At 41.3% G+C, this 25,567-nt stretch overlaps 1 protein-coding gene across 1 annotated transcript in view; it reads left to right on the forward strand.

The window, feature by feature from the left end:
* The window catches only part of LOC141258483 (adhesion G-protein coupled receptor F3-like), a 65,401-nt gene extending 40,386 nt beyond the window's left edge, over positions 1-25,015 (forward strand). The window contains exons 8-14 of the mRNA XM_073673476.1: positions 2,828-3,049; positions 4,760-4,891; positions 6,594-6,793; positions 7,405-7,587; positions 8,864-10,237; positions 19,902-19,940; positions 24,935-25,015. Coding sequence (XP_073529577.1) covers positions 2,828-3,049; positions 4,760-4,891; positions 6,594-6,793; positions 7,405-7,587; positions 8,864-10,237; positions 19,902-19,940; positions 24,935-25,015 — 2,231 coding nt within the window. The remainder of the gene's footprint in view (positions 1-2,827; positions 3,050-4,759; positions 4,892-6,593; positions 6,794-7,404; positions 7,588-8,863; positions 10,238-19,901; positions 19,941-24,934) is intronic.
* Positions 25,016-25,567: the final 552 nt, after the last annotated feature.

Here is a 25,567-nt window from a genome sequence, read left to right on the forward strand (position 1 = left end):
TCTAATGGGGTTCACTCAGGAAACCAGGGCAGCTGCAGCAGAGCGCGCTGAGTGTTGCCGACAGCAGCTCGAAGAGTTTGCGAGGGAGCGGAGAGAGAGGCGGGTCCGGGAACAACAGGCCCAAATAAGGAGCGCCGAGCAGAAGAGCCGGACCAGGAGGGACCCCCGTGCAGCGCATTGTCCCCGCACCATCGGGACAGTGATCAAGTTCAACCAGCAGCATGGGTGGGGCTTCATTCGAGACAACAACACCCCCGGCGACGTCTTTGTCACGCGCAGAGACGTGGAGTCCCATCTGCCGGAGGGGCACAGAGGTCGTGACCTCTACATCGGAGACGAGGTCACCTTTACCCGGCACAAGTGTGCCAAAGGACCTTATGCCCTCCACGTACACCGCCTGACGGAGGAGGAGTTGCGGTGCGAGGAGGAGGAGCAAGAGGACCCGGACGGGTCTGAAGCTACAACCAGCTGCAAGCAAAGAGCAGGAGGAAGACGCCGTTGAGTGCGGCAGAGCAGGTGATGTAAATAGTTACCCGACCGGGTACAAAGAAACTGTTGCTACATATATATAGTCCCCGTTGGGACCAGCTGAGTGAACTGTTCACCCATTCACCCGTAATTCCGTATCCATACCAGGCTGAGGACTGTGAGCAGCCATTCCCTTCCCTTTACCTGGCCGAGGACTGAGAGCGGCCAACTTCCCCTGTATATAGTTGCGCTTCCTAAAGCGCCCCCTACTGGTTTTATAGGAAAACCATGTTTTCTAGAAAGACTGTCGCACTGTACCCGGTCACACGTTGCACAGTGACCGGAGGAGGAGCCAGAGGCGACGAGAAAGTTTTATATATATGATGTTTTATATATTTTATATGGTTATGAAAAAAAAATGTATGTTTTGGTGTTATTTATGTCTTACAGCCCGAGGACGTGCTGTGATTTACCAGGGGGGAATGTAGCACCCTGAGGATTCGGCTGCTACAGGGGTATTGCACCTCAACCCAGAGGTGTGATATTCCACTCCCGGGTAAGGATGGAGTGTGGATCTGAGCTCGGTAGGCTGCATGCACTACATACATCCCATTTCCGAGGAGCAGACCGACGGTACTCCCACTTAGAAATGTGCAGGTACAACCGAGTCTGTTCCTGGCTGGAGTGGGAGGGGGGTGGTACATCCCAAGTAGTGTAGGGGCAGATAGGGGGAGCAGCCTGGGTAAAGATAGGAGCTCATTGGGTGCTGGTCACCTGAGCTCACACATAGAGGGTGTATATAAGGTGGGCACCAACTAGGAACAGGGTCAGATGCAGAGAACAAGTCAGTTGGAGACAGCAAGACAGCTGCAGAGGAGCAGACAGCAAGCAGAGAGGAAGTCAGCCTGCAGCAAGAGAGAGACCCTGAGTGAGAGAGGAGCAGAGAAGGAGTACCCAGAGGGGAAAACAGAGAGGACCCAAGAACCCAAATTAAAGCACCGGGTGAGGAGTCGGCACAGGGTACCGGAACCCAAGCTGGTGGGGGCAGAAAACACACCCTAGCCAGAGACCGGAGACCGTGGGCAGCGTTTGTCACGGTCACCCATCACATCCACCCCGAAGGCACACCACATGAAGGGTCAGGGAACCCAAGGCCAAGGGTGTCCCAACAGAAGGCCCGAGGGAGCTGGACCTAGGTGGATCACTGGTGGGGGACGGCCAGAGAACGGGACAGAAGGAGAGCTCAGGGCCACGCTCCGGACTTGTTTGGGGGTTGGCTGGATCCAGGACCTGGTGGACGCAGCACGGCTCGGGTGGTCACTCGCAGCTGGAGTGACCAGTACAACATCTGCAGTAAGTAAACACCCTTAACTGCACAACCCGCCTCTGTCTTCATTGCCGTCTGCACCGCACCACCACAACCCCCATCCTCTGCACCTGTCCCCTCTGAGGCTATACCCCTCCCGTTGGGGGTTATCCCACCAAGCTGCGCACCCACCATCAGCCTCAGCGGACCCTGCTGCAGCGGCGGCCACAGTGACCGCATCACAACGGGTGGCGTAGTCGACACAAAAGAACTCTTAATAACATCTGTAGGACTGCCACATAACACTGAGCTTGACGCCCTGGGCACGGGCCGGGTCACAGCCGCTCGGAGACTACAACCCCCCATCTGATCCGGTGCCGGGTATTCCCCTCAAAAAGGAATATGTCCCAGGGGGCGCGTCAATACCTCTGACCACGTTGTTGACAGCAGTGACCTGGGGGTCAGAAATGCTTCCTGGAGCGATCCCCATGCTGTCCCCATGTCATTTGAGCACTGTCACTATCGTTTTGGGCACTTGTTAGGCTTTTAAAAGACTGCCGGGGGTGCCGCCGCAAAAATGCTCGAGTCTCCCATAGACTAACATTGGGCTCGTTGCTCGGGTCGAGCACCCGAGTATCACGGCGAGCTCGGCCCGAGCTTCGAGCACCCGAGCATTTTAGTGCTCGCTCAACACTAATTGTTACCCTTTTGCTCATCACTGTTTAGCCATTTTGGCTTATTACGTCTTGGACACTGACTTATAAGATCACTTCCTCCAACAGGTTGGACTACAAAGCCAATTTTCTTACTCATCTTTCATTTTCCCTGTATCTATCTTCAAGTTCAATTTGAGAAGAGTTTGTCCTGTTAGGGTAGCCCCTGTAAGGAGATGGTATGCTTAATGGAAGATCTTCCACCAGTTCCTTACGCATGAGCACAATCTAATCTCTATGGGCACTTTAGACTTGAACTACTGCATTCTGTCCCTGCCTGCCTTTGTTTTGTGTTCTTTCTGTTTAGAATCCTAAGTCATAAGATTCTGTCTTGTTCCAGGGATATATACTTGCCAGTTCTTCAACGACACCCTGGTACATGAAGCAAAAGCATTGGTCAATGTAACCCTACTCCCAAGTGAGATCATTGTCAACCCAATCCAGAAGACTTTGACCTCACAGGACACTTCGCAGTTGGTGCTGGAATGTTGTGTAGCATTCGATGGTGAAGAGTACAACGTATCCTGGACTTATGATAATATCACACTGGGCGTGCAGCGAGGTGAGTATACAACATTACCAGTTTTGTGCTTGCAGTCATTTACTAATAATTTGAGGTGAGTCTTACCCTGCAAAAAATCCATTCTACAAGTATAGTGGTGGATTTAGGAAGAACATGTCTCTGTCGGAGATCTACCTGTTGTTGTACTTCATCTATCATATGGTTATCTGAAGTGATCTTGTTTTACTATATCATGTACTGGAAAACGGGAAAAAAATTCCAAGTGCGGTGAAATTGCAAAAAAAGTGCAATTCCACAATTGTATTTTGTTTTTTGTTTTTACCACATTCACTGAATGCTAAAACCTGCCATTATCATTTTCCAGGTCATTACGAGTTTGCAGATATCAAACATGTATAGATTCTTTTTTATTTAAGTGGTGAAAAAAAAATCCAAAGTTTGCTGAAAAAAAAAAAAAAAAAATGGCGCCATTTTCTGAGACCTTTAGCGTCTCCATTTTTCGCGATCTGGGGCTGAGTGAGGGATTATTTTTTGCGCGCCGAGCTGATGTTTTTATTGATATCATTTTGGGGTAAATGCGATGTTTTGATCGCCCGTTATTGCATTTTATTACAATGTTGCGGCAACCAAAAAACGTAATTTTGGCATTTTGAATTTTTTTATTGTTATGTCATTTACCGATTGGATTAATTATTTTTTTATATTGATAGATGGGCGATTCTGAACGCAGCGATACCAAATATTTGTATGTGTGGTTTTTTTTGACTGTTTTATTTTGAATGGGGTGAAAGGGGGGTGATTTAAACTTTTATATATTTTTTTATTGTTTTTATATTTTTAAAAACATTTTTTTACACTTTTTGCATGCTTCAATAGTCTCTAAAGGAGACTAGAAGCTGCAGTTTTCTGATCCCCTCTGCTACATAGAGGCGATGAGCAGATCGCCTCTGTGTAGCAGAATTGCTCTATTGCTATGAGCGCCGACCACTGGGCAGCGCTCATAGCAATCTGGCAATGACAACCACAGGGGTCTACTGCAGACCCAGGTTTGTCATGCAAACCCATCGGTGACTCGTTATCATGTGACGGGGTCTCCGATGGGCGGGGCCAATGACGTGCTTCCTGGAAGCACAAGTTAAATGCCGCTGTCAGAGATTGACAGCGGCATTTAACTAGTTAACAGCCGCGGGTGGATCACAATTCCTCCCGCGGTTGTTGCAGGCACATGTCAGCTGTATAAATCAGCTGACATGTGCCCAGAAAGGTGCGGGTTCAGCCCCGGAGCCGGCAACAAACAGGGGGATCTGATGTGGGGCGTACTATTACGCTCCACGTCAGAAAGACAGATGGTCCAAACGAGGTCCAAGGTCAGGCAGCGAAAGATCAACAAGCAGAACACAAGACACAGAGAGACAAACCACACTTCGCTGAATGTACGTCTGGCAGAGGTCTGGGACTAATAACCCTGCTAAGTAGCGGAGTAATCACCTTGGGCAATGACCACCTAAAGACAGCCAGCCCCTCCTAGTCTCAGATTGGACAGCCGAGCTGTCAATCAAAGCACTGACAGCTTCAGCACGCCCCTGTGCCAGACTGAATGGCCTACCAATCAGTCTTAAATCCAGAAAGCAATTAGATGTAAAATAAAAAAAACTAAACTGGTCTAAACTCCAAAAATACAGTATTTCCAGCAAACGTGTATTATTATTGGAAATCAGATATGTATAATAATAACTTTTATCTCGACAGGTAGAAGGACGGACTTGAGATGTTATTCGTTGTTTCCTCCACGTCCAACTAATGACACTAATTACACCTGTACATTTACAAATAAAGCTGGACAACAAAAAGAGTCCACTATCACAGTGACTATCATCCAAGGTACGTACCCTGTACCATGGGAAAGTTAGAACGGGCGCTATAGTGAGAGGTGGTCCTCACCAGACGGGACAACCAGTGAAATGGTTGAAGTCCCCTTTTGAAAGTAATAACCTCCCAAATACCGCCTTATAGTGTAAAAATACTTCAAATGTCCCTTTATAGAGTAATAATGCCCCGAATGCCATCTTAGAAAGTAATAATGGCCTAAGCCCCTCCTTTATAAGCCCCCCTTATAAATTACTTGTGCCCTTTTATAAAATAGTAATGCCGAGTGTCCCCATATAAAGTAATAATCGCCCAAGAGTCCCATTATAAAGTAGAAATTCCATGAGTACCTTTCAGAGGCCAACAATTAAGACTGGGGACTTTACCTAGTACCAACAAAAGTGTCTCCGTAAGAAAACACTATATCTAGAATCAAAGATTATGGACTCGTAGAACAAAGAATATAATAACACCATGGGGCTGGATATTTATGCCCAAGATGGTCTCCACCAGAGTTGCCAACTTGATTTTTTATTTTTTATGAACAGCTTATCAAAAAGTCACAGACAGAAAATATTTTTTACGGACATATTGGAAAACTATAATAAATCATTATAATTATAAGTGATCCACGTCTACAGCCAATAATTCTGATATGAAGACATCAGCTACATTCACTGTAAATTTAAAATTATGACAATTACAGTTAAAATAACCTGAATAAGTTTCTTCAGCTTCAAAAAAAAATCACGAATGCCTTAAAAAAAAATTGCGGACATGGCAAAAAGGTTTCCTATTTTTATGGACTGTCCTGTAATTTCTAGACGGTTGGCAACCTGGTCCTCACATTCTAATTAACTCTCAAATTGTGGCTTTTATCTTCTATGACGAAGGCCGTTCTTCAAAGATAGACATGATAGTCCTCAAGAACATCTAGGAAGGATGAACTATACTTTTCTTGGAAAACAAATGTGTCTACAGATCTTCTCAACCCCATACGTCTCTGTGGTAACACGCAACAAAGCTTGTGTTGATTCTTTTTCCGCAATTATTCTCCATCTCCTTCCATCTCTTCCAACGTTAAGTTCATGGGTTAGATTACTGAGACGTAAGAAACAGATGGAAGACTGTGGGGTCAGACTACACCGGGTTTTTTCGTAGTCTGTTACCATGGAGATGCATAGGCTTGCATTGAATTTGTAGGTTCAGAATTGATTTTGATGTCTAAAGACTTGGGATTCAATTATTTGGGGGTGTAAAGTTGAAACAAACTTTGGGGTCTGACTTATTTCAGGGGTCTGATGAAAGTCTGATTATTCGTGGTCATTTAGATTCATTTTGATATAAAATTGTACAGCATGATTAGGAAGTGAAGATCACAACTGGGGACCAATTACAGTGTCCTTAACTTCTCCTCGTTTTGTAAGAACTTTCTTTTAACTTTGTAATATGCATTTTGTATTATGAAATTTTCCATTACTTTAAAACATATTTCTTATTGGTATATTGGGGTGTAATTATGAAAGCGACAGAATTTTGACATCTGACCCCTGGTGTCGGATGACCCTTCTATACCAAGACAATGGCCTCCAACTCTCGCATATTATAATTGTGACTTAGGCCCTGGTGAAAGTGTTACATCTGGGCCCAGGAGCTTCACATGATCTTGAGTAAATTTTCTGTAAAATTTAAAAATGTAAGTTGTTTTTTTCTTTAGTACAAGACAAATTTTGCATTATTGACATGAATTATGGGGTGACCTGGAATATTACAAAAGCTGGTATGTCCACTATTTCAACCTGCCCTTCTGGGAAATTTGGATATCTGACCCGGGATTGCACAGCAGATGGAGTGTGGCTGATGGTACAAGACAATTGTATAAACCAGATTTTGCAGACGGCTTTAAATAATGCTCAGGTACCACCATCATCATTACCTTACACAGCAGAACATATGGAAAAACCATGTTACTAACTTTTCTAAAAGGTTTACAGATATTTGGTTTGGAAAATGCATTTAATGATTTAATAGATGGGGTCAATGAGAAGGTCAGCTATGAGAAGCTACAAAGTAAAAGGCTGTCTATACATAAAACAGATGTTGGCCAGAGATCTCTTCTAACTCCTCCATACACATAAGCACTCAACTATTGTGTCTTCAACGATGAGAGAGGAGAAAGCCTCTACCAGACACTTCTGGAAACAAAAGGATCAGGCATTAAATTTCCATCTCCCCAATCGTCCTCATCCCCGATATCATCTGTTGGAAGCCCCCTACACATGAGATGGTCAGTCAGTCCTACTCAGCGGATTTAGCTGAATATCATCTAATGTGTCTGGGGGCTTCAAACATTATTTAGAGGACTCAACTTTTCCATACATTATATAAGCATCACATTGATTTTAATAAGCACTGTATGTACCTATATTGTATATACCCAAAAGTCTTCAATGACCCCCATGAGAATACATACTTTTATAAGAATGTAAAGATTTATGTACTTAGTGCTTAATGGCTTTTTTTTCCAGGAACTGGAGGAAGGGCTGGGAAGCTCCGATGTGAGAGTACCAGAAATAATCCAACAGATGTCCAATAGTAGTGGGGCATTCATTAACAATACAGCGGAGGTGTCCGCGTTGGTCAACATATTGAACACCATCTCTAGAATATCATCAGTTCTCAACAACACATTTGATTCTGATGTGGTCACTGTAAGTTCAGAAACTATTTTTCTTTCTTTTTTTCGGTCCATTGAACACCCAAGATCATGCTCTGTCAATCCAATTGCTGTAAAAAAACAGCTCAATCTAATCTATTCCCCAAACTTCTTGATTTTAAGACCCTGCAAGGGTCAGGGACCAATTGGAGAACTTTTACGCCCAGGTTTGGCTTGACCAAAAGGGGAATCAAGTTGCAGGGGGCTGAGAAACATGATGGCCAGGTCAAAACTTCCTTGCACATGTCATATCTACTTCATCTAAGACTCACCAATCAAACCATTTATAAGGACAGATATCTCACTTGTTCTGAATTTTACCCTTTACTATCAATAGGTTTTTTGATTTCACTGTAAAATATTCCAAAGGCTGCTTTGAAAACCTCAACACTGCCTTTCCATTGGTCTCTGGCGGTCTTTGTTGACATGGCTACGGCAGTGATGTCCCTTTGATAGCACATGACCTCTGCAGTCAATCACAGGGCTTAACAGTCTTGTGTTTTCTACAGTGGTAGGACTGCTGAGCCCAGTGATTGAGTGCAGTTTTGCCTACAAAGATAAACAGGGAACAGCAGACATGCTCTGGAGCTTCAAGGGTTCCAGAAGATAAGTAATACAGATTTTAATATTTAAAGAAGATCAAGCCTTTGGGGCATTTTACTGTAAAGTTGGACAACCTCTTTGAAGCCCCTTTTAGGAGCCATATCAAGTCCTTTTTCCATCACCCATAATGTTGTTTTTGTGTACGAAATGAAATACTCTTTACACCCAAAAAAGTTTTTCAATGGAAGTAGTAAGAAAATTATCAACTACCCCCATCTGATAGATTCTAAAACTTTTAGGGACAAACTCTTGAGAGATTCACATTGTACTTCACTAGAGAGTCCTCCAAACTTCAAAATACAGTCCATTGTACAGTGAAACCACCACTTACCAGACATCAATACCTTTACTCCAGTAGATTATAGTAAGGAAGTTCCAGCATGATGCTTGATCGTTTAACTTGGTCATCTTCAACGACATAGTGTATACAATGAAACTTCTCCAAAAGACCACCGCTTCAAGAATACCACTAGCATATCTGCAACACATTTTCAATTCCCTCGTATATCATGCATACCATCTTCTTCGAGAAGACGACCCTTCTAGGAGAACCACATTACAAGATAATTTTAGGTGGTTGTCTCAAAGGGTTTCACTGTATAAGATAAAGTGAATTCTAAATGTGCCCTGGTGATGAAACCTCATTTATCCCATTCTTTTGCTTCTAGGGTTTCCTTACTTTGGCCAGCAACCTCACAAACCCCAGCTATACATCTCTGTGGAAAGACTCCAAAAGTCCTCCGGCTTCTACAGTGCTTCAATCTGTAGAGCGGTTTAGCCAGCTTCTTCGTGCAGACAATGCCTCCTTTGAAATTGATCTAGAAAATATCCAGTTAAAAGGCAATGTATATGAAATGGGACAAGTTGGCCAAGACTATAAGAAGACCTTTGGAAAACTTGGTGTGAGCATGTCAATTGATCAGCAAGCTATATCCTCACTTCTGCAAAAAGGCAATGTCAAGATCACCAGTGTAGCCTTCAACACTATTGGAAGCCTCCTACCAAGTACCACGGAAAAGTTTAATGACTCACAATTGAATAGCCTTGTGCAATCTACTTCTATACGGCTATCAGATTCTACCTCGGCTTCTTGTGATATCCTAATGTCTTTCAAGACAAACACGTCGGATAATAGGTATTCTCAACACTGTGTTTTCTGGGACTTCTCTCTACAAGGATCTGGTGGTGCTTGGTCAGATGTTGGTTGCACTTCAATGGTAGAAGACAATGTAACCTACTGTAGTTGCAGCCACTTGACCTCGTTCGCGGTTCTTATGTCTATAAAGGCAGAACCTTTGGCTCTAATCGAGGAGATAACCTATGCTGGACTTGGCGTCTCCATATTTTCACTCTGTATCTGTGTCCTGGTTGAGTGGTATATATGGAAAGCCGTAGTGAGGACAAATATCTCGTACTTTCGACACATCTCCTTGGTCAACATCGCAATGTCTCTACTATGTGCAGACATCTGCTTCTTGTCTTCGGCATTTCCTTCTGTCATCACCAAGAAGCTCATTTGCCTTTCGATAACATTTTTAAACCATTTCTTCTACCTAGCCCTATTCTTCTGGACCTTTGCCCAAAGTGTGATGCTCTTGCATCAATTGCTTTTTGTCTTCCACCATCTAAGAAAGAAGGTTTATGTTACTCTGTCATTTATCGTTGGATATTTGATCCCAGCCATCATAGCTGCTGGCACATTTTTGTATTTCTACCCTAAAGGTAGATATAGTCATGAGCAACTATGTTGGTTGAATCCAGGGAGCGGTGCCATCTATGCATTTGCCATACCAGCTGGATCTATCATCGTCTTCAACTTTCTTACTCTTCTGGTTGTCATCTCCAAGTTATCCCGTCCTTCTGTTTCCGATAAAAACCATCCAGAAGACAGGGAAACAGCAAAGAGCATCTTGAAGGCCATCCTGGTTTTAACCCCAGTTTTTGGATTAACTTGGTCCTTTGGATTTGCTCTATTGACTGAACTTGATTACTTGACCAAACAGATATTCACATATGGATTTGCTACAATGAATGCTTTCCAGGTAACAAAGCTAAGGTCTAGTTTATATAGAGACATATAACACTAAATAGTACATATAGAGTGCATTGTGAAAGTATTTGGCCCCCTTGAACTTTTCTACCTTTAGCCACATTTCTGGCTTCAAACATAAAGATATACAATTCTAATTTTTTGGGAAGAATCAACAACAAGTGGGACACAATCGTGAAGTGGAACGAAATTTATTGGATGTTTTAAACTTTTTTAAAAAAATAAAAAATTAAAAGTGGGGCATGCAATATTATTCGGCCCCTTTACTTTCAGTGCAGCAAACTCACTCCAGAAGTTCAGTGAGGATCTCTGAATGATCCAATGTTGTCCTAAATGACTGGTAATGATAAATTGAATCCACCTGTATGTAATCAAGTCTCCGTATAAATGCACCTACTCTGTGATAGTCTCAGGGTTCTGTTTCAAGTGCAGAGAGCATCATGAAGACCAAGGATCACACCAGGCAGGTCCGAGATACTGTTGTGGCGAAGTTTAAAGCTGGATTTGGATACAAAAAGATTTCCCAAGTTTTAAATATCTCAAGGAGCACTGTGCAAGTGATCATATTGAAATGGAAGGAGTATCAGACCACTGCAAATCTACCAACACCCGGCCGTCCCTCTAAACTTTCATCTCGAACAAGGAGAAGACTGATCAGAGATGCAGCCAAAGGCCCATGATCACTCTGGATGAACTGCAGAGATCTACAGCTGAGGTGGGAGAGTCCATAGGACAACAATCAGCCGTATACTGCACAAATCTGGCCTTTATGGAAGAGTGGCAAGAAGAAAGCCATTTCTCAAAGATATCCATAAAAAGTCTCGTTTGAAGTTCGCCACAAGCCACCTGGGAGACACACCAAACATGTGGAATAAGGTGCTCTGGTCTTATGAAACCAAAATTGAACTTTTTGGCCACAATGCAAAACAATATGTTTGGCGTAAAAGCAATACCGCTCATCACCCTAAAAACACCATCCCCACTGTCAAACATGGTGGTGGCAGCGTCATCTTTTGGGCCTGCTTTTTTTCAGCAGGGACAGGGAAGATGGTTAAAATTGATGGGAAGATGGACGGATCCAAATACAGGACCATTCTGGAAGAAAACCAGTTGGAATCTGCAAAAGACCTGAGAATGGGATGGAGATTTATCTTCCAACAAGACAATGATCCCAAACATAAAGCAAAATCTACAATGGAATGGTTCAAAAATAAATGTATCCAGGTGTTAGAATGGCCAAGTCAAAGTGCAGACCTGAATACAATCGAGAATCTGTGGAAAGAGTTGAAAACTGCTGTTCACAAACGCCCCCCATCCAACCGCAATGAGCTCGAGCTGTTTTGCAAGGAAGAATGGGCAAGAATTTCAGCCTCTCGATGTACAAAACTGATGAGACATACCCCAAGCGACTTGCAGCTGTAATCGCAGCAAAAGGAGGCGCTACTAAGTATTAACTCAAGGGGGCCAAATAATATTGCACGCCCCACTTTTCATTTTTTATTTTTTTTAAAAAAGTTTAAAATATCCAATAAATTTCGTTCTATTTCACGATTGTGTCCCACTTATTGTTGATTCTTCCCCCAAAAATTTAAATTTTATATCTTTATGTTTGAAGCCAGAAATGTGGCAAAAGGTAGAAAAGTTCAAGGGGGCCAAACACTTTCACAATGCATTATGTTATTTCATACATGCCATTTAGTGATGAGCGAGTATGTTTGGTTATCCCTTTCGGCGAGTATGCTCGGGCGAGTATCGAGTATCTTCAGCGTACTCCGGGATATGTTTGAATCACTCCCGTGTGCATGATTTGCGACTGTTTGACAGCTTTAATACATGTGAGGAATGCTTGTTTCTTTTGCATTCCCCACATGTATTAAAGCTGTCAAATAGTCTCAAATCATGCACACGAGATTGATTCAAACATATCACCGAGTACGCTGAAGATACTCGGTACTCGCCCGAGCATACTCGCCGAAAGGGTTAACCGAACATACTCTCTCATCAGTAATGCAATTTAAAGAGTTCCACATTTTTTTCTCATTGCTATATTCAAGTAGTTTCTGCAGTTTTTTTTTGTGATACATAAGCTTCATTTTTATGTCACCGTTATATGTTCTTTTTTTTCTGATATTGGGCGATATCAGTGGGAAAATAAGTGTCCGTATTTCCCTTTTTTAATGACCACAGAAGACAACTAAAACATATTTAAAAAATTATTCCCCATTCTGTAACAATTATCTTTTTATAGCGGACACTTATTTTATGCTGTCGGGCTAGTAGCAGCGATTTAGATTGACGGTTGTATTTTTATTTATTTGTTTAATTTTACCTATTGTTTATCTATTCATTATATTTTTCATTTATTTTACACATCGTGTCCCCCATAATGTCATGAAAGATGTTTGGGAGTAGGGGGGAATTTTAATATTTAAATGTTTTTATTTTCTTATTTCCCCTGTAACTGGGGCTGGTACATTAGCCCCAGTAAGGCTATGTGCCCACGATGCAGAAATGCTCTCGAATTTTTCCTGAGCGTTTCTGCATCTCCCTGGCAGAAAAAACGCATGCGAATTTTACATGGGTTTTTCCTGCCAGAGACAAGCGGATGTGAAGCGTTTTTCACATACGATTTCGCATGCGGGTTGTCAAGCGCTTTCCAAGTGATTTTAGCATCACTTGGAAAGTGCTTGACAACTTGGTCACACTATATAAATCCATGCAACCGGCATGGATTTATATAGTGTGACCAAGTTATAGTAAAAGAATGGTAAAAAATAAATATTATATTTACCTTCCGATGGCCCTCGGTCTCCTCTGGTGCGTCCGGTGTGTTGGGCGGCTCGCGGTGGTCTAAAAGGACCTTCCATGATGTAATTTAGTCATGTGACAGGTCACGCGACCGCCGACATCAGCGGTCGCGTGACCTGTCACATGACTAAATTACGTAATGGCAGGTCCTTTTAGACCACCGCGAGCCGCTGGGAAGACAGGACGCATCGCTATGGAGACAGGGGGCCATCAGAAGGTGTATTTTTTTTTTTTAATTCTTTTTTTTTAAAGGTACTATGGTACCCGGGTCTGGAGGAGAGTCTCCTCTTCTCCAGACCCGGGTACCATCCGCACATTGAGTCGCTTAATATCCGCATGTGCACATGTAGTGATGTTAGATATTAAGCGATTCAATGCAAGTCAATGGCGGCGAAAATGCCGCGATTATGCAAAATAATTGGTAGTGCTGCGGATTTTTCCACAATGATAGTCCGCAGCGGAAATTTCCGCAGCATGTGCACAGCACATGCGGATTATCATTGGGGAACATGGCAGGCCTTCTACCAAGTGTTTTTTAAACGTTTCTGTGGCGGAATTGCCGCTATGGAAACGCTTAAAAAACGCATCGTGGGCACACAGCCTTACAGGTGAAATCCAGCCTCCTGACTGCATAGCAGAGCTGTCTCTGATGACCCAGCAGCTCCTGATCCCTCTCTATACACAGCAATCACTTGACCGCTGTGTATGGAGGAGGAAATAAATAAACATATTTGCCATTGTCTTTTCCATAAAAGACCGATCTATCAAAATATAAATGCCACCCCTTCCAACGTGGCCAATTTCCGTTTTTGCGTTTTTGTTTTTTTCTTCCCCTTCTTCTTCTAAGAACCATAACTTCTTTATCTTTCCGTTGGCATAGATTGAGGGCTTGTTTTTTGTGGAGCGAGTTGTACTTTTGATTTAAACTATTCATTTTACCACATAGTGTACTGGGAAACGGAAAAAAAAATTCCAAGTGCAGTGATGTTACGGAAAAAAACCCGCAATTCTGACATTGTTTTCTGGGAATTGTTTACGGCACACATTGTGTGGTACAAATAACCTGGCGGTATGATTCTCCTTATCAGTACGATTACAAAATTTGTCCATTTTTTTTTATTATTTATTGGTAAAAAAAAAAACACGTAAATTTGTAAAAAGAAAAAGAATGTGCATTTTCCGAGACCAATAATGTTGATGGAGCTGTGTGAGCGTTTATCTTTTGCAGGACAAGACATTTTTATTTATACCTTTTTGAGATAGATATGACATTTTGATCAGTTCTTACTGCATTTTTTTTGCGGTGTTGCAATTACCCCCAAAAAAGCAATTTTGGTGTTTTTTTCAATTTTTTTTTTCGTTTACAGTGTTTACAGATCGGGTTAATTATTTTTATAGTTTGATAGATCAGACTTTTCTGGATGGGGTTATACCAAATATGTGTATTTAAAAAAAAAAATCTTTATTTTTAACCCCTTCACAACATATGACATAAACTTATGTCATGTACTGCCTGTGATGCAGGCTCGCACACCGAGCCTGCATTTTTCACTGCACATGATGGCTGATTTAATAAGCCATTATGTGCCTCTAACAGCAACGGCATCAGCATATAACAAGCACCGGCAGGGATGAGCATCATTCCACGCTCCCAGCGTGTGCGCCTGTGACATGATCGCGGGGTGCCAATGGGTCATCACGACAGTCGGGGTTCTGCTGATGACCCTCATGCCTGTTATGATGAACCTCCTGTAAAAGCAATGCACTACGATTTATAGCACAAGCGATCAGACGATTGTAGCTTCAAGCCCCCTAAGGGGACTAATAAATACAGGAAAAAAGTTTAAAGAAAAGTTTTAAAAATATGAAAAAAATAAAAAAAACACAAAAGTTCAAATCACCCCCCCTTTGCCCCATTAAAAATAAAACCATTAAATAAAATACACATATTCGGTATCGCCACGTTCGCAAAAGTACTATCTATAAAAATATAAAATAAATTAATCCGATCGGTAAATGGCGTAATGAGAAAAAATCAAAATGCCAAGATTACGTTTTTTTGGCCACCGCAACATTGCAGTAAATGCTATAAGAGGCGATCAAATCATCGTATCTACCCCAAAGTGGTATCAGTAAAAAGTCAGCTTAGGATGCAAAAAATAAGCCCAAACCCAGCACCAGATCCCAAAAATGAAAACGTTACGGATCTCAGAAAATGGCAACAAAAGCAAACATTTTTTTACAAACTTTCAAAAATTGCCATGTCATGAAGGGATGACTGTACATTATATGGTAAAGTGAATGGAGTCATTGAAATCTACAACTCGCCTCACAATAAAGAAGCCCTCATACCGGTGTGATGATGCAAAAATAAAAAAACTATGGCTCAAAAGGACAAAAACGGGTTCTGGCAGGAGGGGGTCAAAGTGTTTTCCTGTGTGAACTTGTATTTGCAAAACTTATCTTAAGTCTTAAGTGAAAAACTTAAACTGGTTGTCCACGTTTCTAGACACTTTTTTAAAATTATTTATATACATGTATTTTGAGCTAAAATTAATTTTTGCATTTCATTTGGGTTTCATTAAAAATATTGCACTGTTTTCCTTCTGTAGCTTCCGTGATGCACTGTCTATTGCTGACTGCAGAAAGAGTTAACTGATAATCAGTCAGTCAGCACACTATGACAGTCTGATGGGGAGTTTCTAACTATTTTATCTGTCTTTTTCTAAGTTCCTCCCAACTGATTTATGACCACAGATCACATCAAAGTTGAATGTGCAGGGAAAGAAGGAGCTTGGATAAGTCAAACAGTGCAAAAATTGTTAATGAAACCCAATTGCAAAAAATATTTTAACCTCAAATAAATATATTTAGATAAAAAGGTGGGCAACCCTTTTAAGTGAACTGAAAAAACATAACCTTACAGAGCAGTGTGTAAATGTGAGGCCTCATTCACACGTCCAATTTTTTTCGCATGCGAGAAAATCAGCCCAATTATTCGGATCAGAGTTTGATCAGAGCGTGGTCCAAGTGTCATCTGATTTTCTTGTACGTGAAGAAATTAAAAACCAAAATTCTCCACCTTTTCCTTTCTGGCAGTTCATGAAATTTGGACCCCACCCAGATGTCATCAGAGTGCAGTCCCAATTTTTTTAAACCAATAAGAAAGACTGGGCTCACTATTAAGTAATGGTGCCCAGAACCAAAAATAACATAGATCAGGATAAGGTTCTGGCATTCAAAATAACAATAGCACAGAGGTCAAAGGTTCTATTTATGTCCTTTTATTGATGTACATACAGCAAAATCCAAAGGCCACAACATTCAGGACCCTCTCTGCACATACAGGACTATTGCCTGTTACACCTAAGTTCCCCATATTCAATAGTTACACAGGGTAATTTCCAGTGTACAACCCCTGACAAAAATTATGGAATCACTGGGCTTGGAGGATGTTCATTCAGTTGTTTAATGTTGTTGAACAAAGCAGATCACAGACAAGGCACAAAACTAAAGTCATTTCAAATGGCAACTTTAGGGCTTTAAGAAACACTAAAAGAAATCAAGATTAAAAATGTGGTACTCAGTCAAGGTAATTTTTTTCAGACCAAGCAGAGGGAAAAAATTATGGAATCACTCAATTCTGAGGAAAAAATTATGGAATCACCCTGTAAATTTTCATTTCCAAAACTAACACCTGCATCAAATTAGATCTGCTCGTTAGTCTGCATCTAAAAAGGAGTGATCACACCTTGGAGAGCTGTTGCACCAAGTGGACTGACATGAATCATGGCTCCAACACAAGAGATGTCAATTGAAACAAAGGAGAGGATTATCCAACTCTTAAAAGAAGGTAAATCATCACGCAATGTTGCAAAAGATGTTGGTTGTTTACAGTCAGCAGTGTCTAAAATCTGGACCAAATACAAACAACATGGGAAGGTTGTTAAAGGCAAACATACTGGTAGACCAAGGAAGACATCAAAGCGTCAAGACCGGAAACTTAAAGCAATATGTCTCCAAAACAGGAAATGCACAACAAAACAAATGAGGAACGAATGGGAGGAAACTGGAGTCAATGTCTGTGACTGAACGGTAAGAAACCGCCTAAAGGAAATGGGATTTACATACAGAAAAGCTAAACATAAGCCATCATTAACACCTAAACAGTAAAAAAACAAGGTTACAATGGGCTAAGGAAAAGCAATCGTGGACTGTGGATGACTGGATGAAAGTCATATTCAGTGATGAATCGCGAATCTGCATTGGGCAAGGTGATGATGCTGGAACTTTAGTTTGGTGCCGTTCCAATGAGATTTATAAAGATGACTGCATGAAGAGAACATGCTAATTTCCACAGTCATTGATGATATGGGGCTGCATGTCAGGTAAAGGCACTGGGGAGATGGCTGTCATTACATCTTCAATAAATGCCCAAGTTTACATTGATATTTTGGACAGTTTTCTTATCCCATCAATTGAAAGGATGTTTGGGGATGATGACATCCTTTTTCAAGATGATAATGCATCCTGCCATAGAGCAAAAACTGTGAAAAAACATTCCTTGAAAGAGGACACATAAGGTCAATGTCATGGCCTGCAAATAGTCCGGATCTCAATCTAATGGAAAATCTTTGGTGGAAGTTGAAGAAAATGATCCATGACAAGGCTCCAACCTGCAAAGCTGATCTGGCAACAGCAATCAGAGAAAGTTAGAGCCAGATTGATGAAGAGTACTGTTTGTCACTCATTAAGTCCATGCCTCAGAGACTGCAAGCTGTTATTAAAGCCAGAGGTGGTGCAACAAAATACTAGTGATGTATTGGAGTGTTCTTTTGTGTGTTTGTTTTTCATGATTCCATAATTTTTTCCTCAGAATTGAGTGATTCCATAATTTTTTTTCCCTCTGCTTGGTCTGAAAAAATTACCCTTATTGAGTACCACATTTTTTATCTTGATTTCTTTTAGTGTTTCTTAAAGCCCTAAAGTTGCCATTTGAAATTACTTTAGTTTTCTGCCATGTCTGAACAACTGAATGAACATCCTCTGAGCCCGGTGAATTTTTGCCAGGGGTTGTAGTGCACTGGTTGTAGCCACATTCTACCATTTCTCACTGACCAGTTGGACATCCAATATTCACTATTCGCAGTGAATCCTGACCATATATTCTTCAAATCTTTATATGGTCTTTAAAGCCCCTGATGAAAACCCGTGAGGGTTGAAACGTTGGGCAGGAATCTTCCTTTATATTTGAATTTTGCTGTATGTACATCAATAAAAGGACATAAATAGAACCTTTGACCTCTGTGCTATTGTTATTTTGAGTGCAAGAACCTTATCCTAATCAATTTTTTTTAAGACCCATTCACTTGCGTTGCCGATTTTGACCAGACTCACTCGGTCTGAAAAAAAAAATCAGACATGTGGATGATCCCATAGACTATCACAGGTACGAATGCTATCCGTGAAAATCATGAATAGCACTCGAACGTGAAAAATCAGACATCTGAATAAACCCTAAAAAACATACACTCCTCAAAGTTAAAATTGCGACACTAACACGGAAAAGTTGTAGAATTATGGAAATTACAGGATAGAGAGATATGTTATTGATCTGCAAATGATCAAAAAAACCAAAATTTTCAAAAGGTCTCAATTTATTCAGTATGGAGTATAAGCGCCACATGCAGAAATCCCCGCACTTACAGCCTTGGCTGCTATCAATGAGATTATTAATGGTCATCTGAGGAATGTTCTGCCACGCTGAATGCAATTGGGCAAATTATCAAGATCCACTACTGGCAGCTCATGTGCAACTGGCGACCAGTGACCTCTCCAATGTGCTCAATGGAAGACAAGTCAGAACCTCTGTTTTGAAGCCTAAGGCATCATACCGTATCTATACAAACCATCAGAAGGCACGAAGAGTTTGCATGACATTGGGCTACGACCAGATGTCCAGCTACAGGTGTTACATTAAACTCAAGCCACCGCTCTCAAAGGCTATCATGGTGCAGAGCAAAATGGGAATGGATGCTGGAATAGAGGTCTACCCTCTTCAGTGATGAGTCTCGCTTTTGTCTTTGACACATTGATAGCAGGAGATGAAAAGGCCTTCACAACGGAACATCACACCGGTCCAACTCTGGGATTAAGGAGTGGGATGGAATAATGTACGGTATTCAGACCCCTCTAGTCTTCATTCATCTTCACTCTAGGTACACTGATTTGGTTGTAGAACCAGGGTATGGCCTTTTCTTAAAAGTGTCCCAGGAGCCATTTTTCTATTTGACAATGCCAGGCCGCAAGTTGCTCGTGGTATTGTGAGCAGCCTGCTTGACCTAAACATGCTACCATGTCCTGCAGCATCACTAGACTTGTCTTTCACATTAATTGGTGATTACAAAAGGAGCTGCCAGCAGCGGATCTTGATGATTTGCCCAAGTACATTCAGAGCAGCAGAACCTTCCTCAATATTAAAATGATGATCTGAAGACCTTAATGGGTTGTGTGAATTTTTTCCCCCAGAATCAGTTCTCTTGTTGTCTACTAGCTCTGTCTGGTTTAGTATTGCAGCTTATTGTTTTCTGTATGGTAACAATTAGGCCCTATTCACATCTGTATCATGGTTTCTATTTATAAAGGAAACCACAGCACAGTATCGAATCAATAACATGATGTCTACCATGAGACAGACGCCAATGTCTTATTTCTAGGGGACCATCGGTTTCTGACTTGGTGCCTGTCGTTTTGTGGAGATGAATAGCACTCTATACCATCCATTGCAGATCTTTATATATATTATTTTTATACATTTATTATAGTTTAATCTATACGTATTTTTGCAGGGCTTCTTTATCCTTCTGACTTGCATCACAGAAAGAAAGGTAAGTTATTACATTATTAAGTCTTATAGATTGGATCATTCAGAAAAGGTCTACTGTTGGCTCACGTTCAGTCATAACAGACCATATGGTCCAGTAGCTAACAACGCTCCTGAGGGATGCCCTATATCTATACAGAATAAATACACATCCACTATTAAAGGGGTTCTCCATTCATTCTAAAGTTAATCTTAATGGGCCAGGACAGTGTAAGAAAACAAAGTACACCCATCTTCCCAACTGGCACCACTACTCTGCACTCCCTACGATGTCCTCTGACATCAACATCCAGCTGGTGGGTTGGCAACTTTCACATTCTGAACAGTTTCTTCCTAGTGGGTAACCTTCAATTGGGGTTGTCTTCTGCTGGAATTTTTGGCTTCATAATTGTGTCAAAGAATTGGGCTAACCGAAGGGTTACATGGTTTTTGAATGGGCTCATTCCAACCCTAAGATCAGATATAATTTATCAGTCATTTAATCGTTGCGCATGACAACAGTTTACGATTCAATTAAATTGTACATAGACCAGTTCTATATAGGGTGGACAAATCCTGAAACTAACTTTCTCTGTTGCCTCCAACATACCCTACTCAGACCCCATAACATATTTTTCCATGATTGGATGTCAAACATTGGACCCATCTTGTAATATATTTTCTCTTGGGCCTTTTATATAACACATTAATCTTTACAACGTCTAAACTGGACGCCACTGATCAATTGGTCTCGTCCCTTTTCTTAGTGGATTGTTTTATGCCTATGTGAAATCACTCCATATTGAGGTAAATGAGCGCTCCAGAAACCTAAATGTCACATCAATCTTGGGATCGGCGAGCATTTTGCGTGACTAAAAATGTAACGCTCTATAATGTAGGTTTAATTCCAACACTTCATAATTTCCTATCTTGCCTTATACTTGGAGAAGAGTGGTTGGACAGTACTATATATATTATTAGATGCAACTTCTATCGATATCAATAATGCAATGTAATTGTGCAATCTACATTTAGGTGCGGGAGGTGCTCTTCAACAAGCGATCGTCATCGGTGAGTCTCATCCTTGGTTACTATTTTTATTCGGATATTTTTTCCGGAGTTATAAATGTACTCAAATTATTACCCATTATATTGATTGGTTTAAGGAAACGATTTTGAGGTTTGCTGAGGTTTTTGCTATTGTTATATCAGGTCTAAACAATCTCCCAGACTCCAAAATAATATATTTTACCTACAGTGATGCAGGACAGGAGATAGATTTATCTCCTTAGCGCACAGAGAGTTGTCAGGACTGGGTATAATTGTACCAAACTGTCAGCTGTGTGAATTATCAACTGGGGTCCACAGGTGATACATGTTTAACCCCCAGGGGTCTGCTCCTCACCAATCATGAGAATGAAGATCCTACAGTCCCTTGGTTGAATGAAACATTACTGAGCATGTGCAGCCACTGCTCCATTATCAGTCCAATGACTGTTTATAGATGTCAGGAAATGGGATAGTGGTCTCACATGCTCAGTATCACTCTCACATGCTCATCTCATCTTGGGATAGATGGGGATCTCATCAACCAGACTATAGTACTTTTATGATCAATTCTGTGATAAATGTCGTTTATGAGACATCCCCTTTTAAATATTTGAACCAAAGAATTCCCTTTAACTCCCTTACTTTGAAGGTCTATCAAAAGCCTTAGATAGTTTCAGCACCTAGACGTTCATCACTTACCAAGCCAGCTTGGCCACATGCCCACAATTTCATGGGTGGGTGTATGGATGTACAGTGGGTACGGAAAGTATTCAGACCCCTTTACATTTTTCACTCTTTGTTTCATTGCAGCCATTTGGTAAATTCTAAAAAGTTATTTTTTTTTCTCATTAAAGTACACTCTGCACCCCATCTTGACTGAAAAAAAAACAGAAATGTAGAAATTTTTGCAAATTTATTAAAAAAGAAAAACTGAAATATCACATGGTCATAAGTATTCAGAACCTTTGCTCAGACACTCTTATTCAAGTCACATGCTGTCCATTTCCTTGTGATCCTCCTTGAGATGGTTCTACTCCTTCATTGGAGTCCAGCTGTGATTAATTAAACTGATAGGACTTAAAGTGGAAAGGCACACACCTGTCTATATAAGACCTCACAGTGCATGTCAGACAAAATGAGAATCATGAGCTCAAAGGAACTGCCCAAGGAGCTCAGAGACAGAATTGTGGCAAGGCACCGATCTGGCCAAGGTTATAAAAAAATGTCTGCATTACTCAAGGTTCCTAAGAGCACAGTGGCCTCCATAATCCTTAAATGGAAGAAGTTTGGGACCACCAGAAGTCTTCCTAGACCTGGTGAGAGAGGTAAAGAAGAACCCCAAGATCACTGTGGCTGAGCTCCAGAGATGCAGTAAGGAGATGGGAGAAAGTTCCCCTAAGTCAACTATCACTGCAGCCCTCCACCAGTCGGACCTTTATGGCAGAGTGGCCAGACGGAAGCCTCTCCTCAATGCAAGACATATGAAAGCCCGCATAGAGTTTGCTCAAAAACACATGCAGGACTCCCAGAGGATGAGAAATAACATTCTCTGGTCTGATGAGACGAAGATAGAACTTTTTGGTGATAATTCTAAGTGGTATGTGTGGAGAAAACCAGGCACTGCTTATCACCTACCCAATACAATCCCAACAGTGAAACATGGTGGTGGCAGCATCATGCTATGGGGGTGTTTTTCAGCTGCAGGGACAGGACAACTGGTTACAATTGAAGGAAACATGAATGCGTCCAAATACAGAGATATCCTGGATGAAAACTTCTTCCAGAGTGCTCTGGACCTCAGACTTGGCCGAAGGTTCACCTTTCAACAAGGCAATGACCCTAAGCACACAGCTAAAATAACAAAGGAGTGGCTTCAGAACAACTCTGTGACCATTCTTGACTGGCCCAGCCAGAGGCCTGACCTAAACCCAATTGAGCATCTCTGGAGAGACCTGAAAATGGCTGTCCACCAACATTCACCATCCAACCTGACGTAACTGGAAAGTATCTGCAAGGTAGAATGGCAGAGGATCCCCAAATCCAGGTGTAAAAAACTTGTTGCATCATTCCCAAGAAGACTCATGGCTGTACCAGCTCAAAAGGGTGCTTCTACTCAATACTGAGCAAAGGGTCTGAATACTTATAACCATGTGATATTTCAGGTTTTCTATTTTAATAAATTTGCAAAAATTTCTACATTTCTGATTTTTTTCAGTCAAGATGGGGTGCAGAGTGTACTTTAATGAGAACTAAAAATGAACTTTTTAGAATTTACCAAATGGCTGCAATGTAACAAAGAGTGAAAAATTTAAAGGGGTCTGAATACTTTCCGTACTCACTGTAAGTACCCTAATAAGTTCTGGGCATATTTCCAAAAGCAGATTTGAAATACTGCTCTACAAAAAAGCACCAGGTTGAATCTGATATTGCAGCTCAGCTTTATAGGGATATAATTGCAGTATCAGACTCAACCTCTGGACAGGGATGGCAGCTGCATAGTGCGGGTCTTGCACCAAGTGCCAAATTCTTAAAGGCACAAAATTTAAGCTCAGCTCCCCCAGAACCAATCTCAAATGATTTAGGAGGACCTGAGCTGGGTAATCTCCTTGGGTATCTTGCCAGTAGCAACTCAAGAGCGCATTGAGTGTTCAAACAATAGGTGTTGAGCTGAATACGTGAATACGTACAGCAGTCAGTAACTTCTTTGTCATCTCGGTTGCTATAGCCAGTTCCCACGCAGAGTGCAGCAGTCGAGATGAGCTTGTCATCAGCTGCTGTGCTCTACATAAGCAGCAGTCGAGATGACAGTAGCTCTCAATATCTTGAAGTGAACTTTGTCATCTTGTTCGTTACTTAATAAGAGCACAGCAGTGGAGATGAGTTTGTTATTGGCTGCTTCGCTCTGTAAAGGGAATGACAGAGATGACAAAGCTCACTACATTATACTGAGAGCTTTTGTCATCCTACCTATGTAAACATGACAGAGGATGAGCATCTGATGAATGGTAGAATGTAAGAATGTGAGAGGAGAAACTTGCTAGGAGAACAGTCCCAAATTTAAAAAAGTGTCTCTAGTAAAATAAACACTTTTACTGTAATAAATTTTTCATTTTTTTATTACACTTGTTAAGGCTAGAGTTAGGATTAGAGCAGGAGTTAGAGGCTAGGATTAGGTTTAGGGATAAGGTAATAAAACAGATTTTAAAAAAAGCACAAAAATGTAATAAAAAATGTAAAGTGAAAAAAAAATGAAAGTGTAGTACTTTTTATTGTAATAATTTTATGGCGGATTACAGGAAAAGGAATCTATCATTATATCAGTAATTTCTTAAAATACAATACATGTAATTGGGGGACCAGGAAGTCAGTTCTGGACTCAAGAGAGTGCAAATGGTCCATGGGTTACAGTGCACAAAAGGCACTCTTGCCTTAAAGAGGTTGTCCACTACTTTAGCATTGAAAACCTATCCATAGGATAGGTCATCAATGTCTGATCAGCCAGGGGTCTGACACCCGGCACCCCCGCCGATCAGCTGTAATAGGGTGGAGGTGTTTTTGTAAAGTTCTGAACTCGAGAGTGCAAATGGACCATGGGTTACAGGGCACAAAATGCTTGCTTTAAAGAGGTTGTCCACTACTATAGCATTGAAGACCTATCCGTAGGATAGGTCATCAATGTCTGATCAGCCGGGGTCTGACACCTGGCACCCCCGCCGATCAGCTGTAATAGGGTGGAGGTGTTTTTGTAAGAAAGCCATGTTTTTCCAAGTCTGGGAATGCCCTTTAATGTAAAACTTATGCATAATAGCTTATAAATATCTGATAACCAATGGACCAATAGTCCAGAAAATCTGCTACTGATCCTATGGCTGCTGCACTATTGTGTTGTAACTGTAGTAAAGAGCGTAAGTGGTAGGGTTAATAGTATATGTCACTAATATCCAATTGATGAATATTTTTATTTAACAGCCCACGTCCACAACCGCGACCACAATGTCTACATCTGAAGCCCCCAGCAAAATGACGGCCTCAATAAAGAAGAAGAAATGATGCAGGACATGGCGCCGTGTCAGCTCTTCTTTCCCTAATCTGTTCAGTAACTTCAAATAATAAAGTTAAAAACAAATTACATATAATGTGTACGCCGTATTCTCATCCTAAGACGTCTTCATTATGTGTTTTTCATATATTTAAAATCCGTGCAATATGAAAAAAAAGTCTATTTCTATCTGAAAACCAACAACAAGCTGCTGTTGACGGATCTCACTCATCAAAAGAAACGCTTCTGTACTAGTCCGTGTAGGAAGAGAGGCAGACTTTGCTTCTTCATGTACTATTACTCTGGCACTGTCAGCTTGTGTGTGTGTGATCGTCAGTGGAAGCTGAGCCAAAATAAAAATCACATCTAGAGGTCAGAAGAAGAGAGTAGGAACACACAGCGAGTGTTCATTAGCCTTCAGTCTGTGGATTGAGTAAAGAAAGTATTATTGTACTCCGATGAGATCTGCATTGTACATTGTGTGTGGGCGAATCACAAATTATTCTAAATCAGCAGCTGAGCAAAGCCGAGACTTCATAGCCAGACTGATGTCATTATTAAAA

The sequence above is a fragment of the Phyllobates terribilis genome, unplaced genomic scaffold, assembly GCF_046119375.1.
Source record: "Phyllobates terribilis strain yellow unplaced genomic scaffold, ASM4611937v1 Scaffold_3__8_contigs__length_932513732, whole genome shotgun sequence".
NCBI classification, from domain to species: Eukaryota; Metazoa; Chordata; class Amphibia; order Anura; family Dendrobatidae; genus Phyllobates; species Phyllobates terribilis.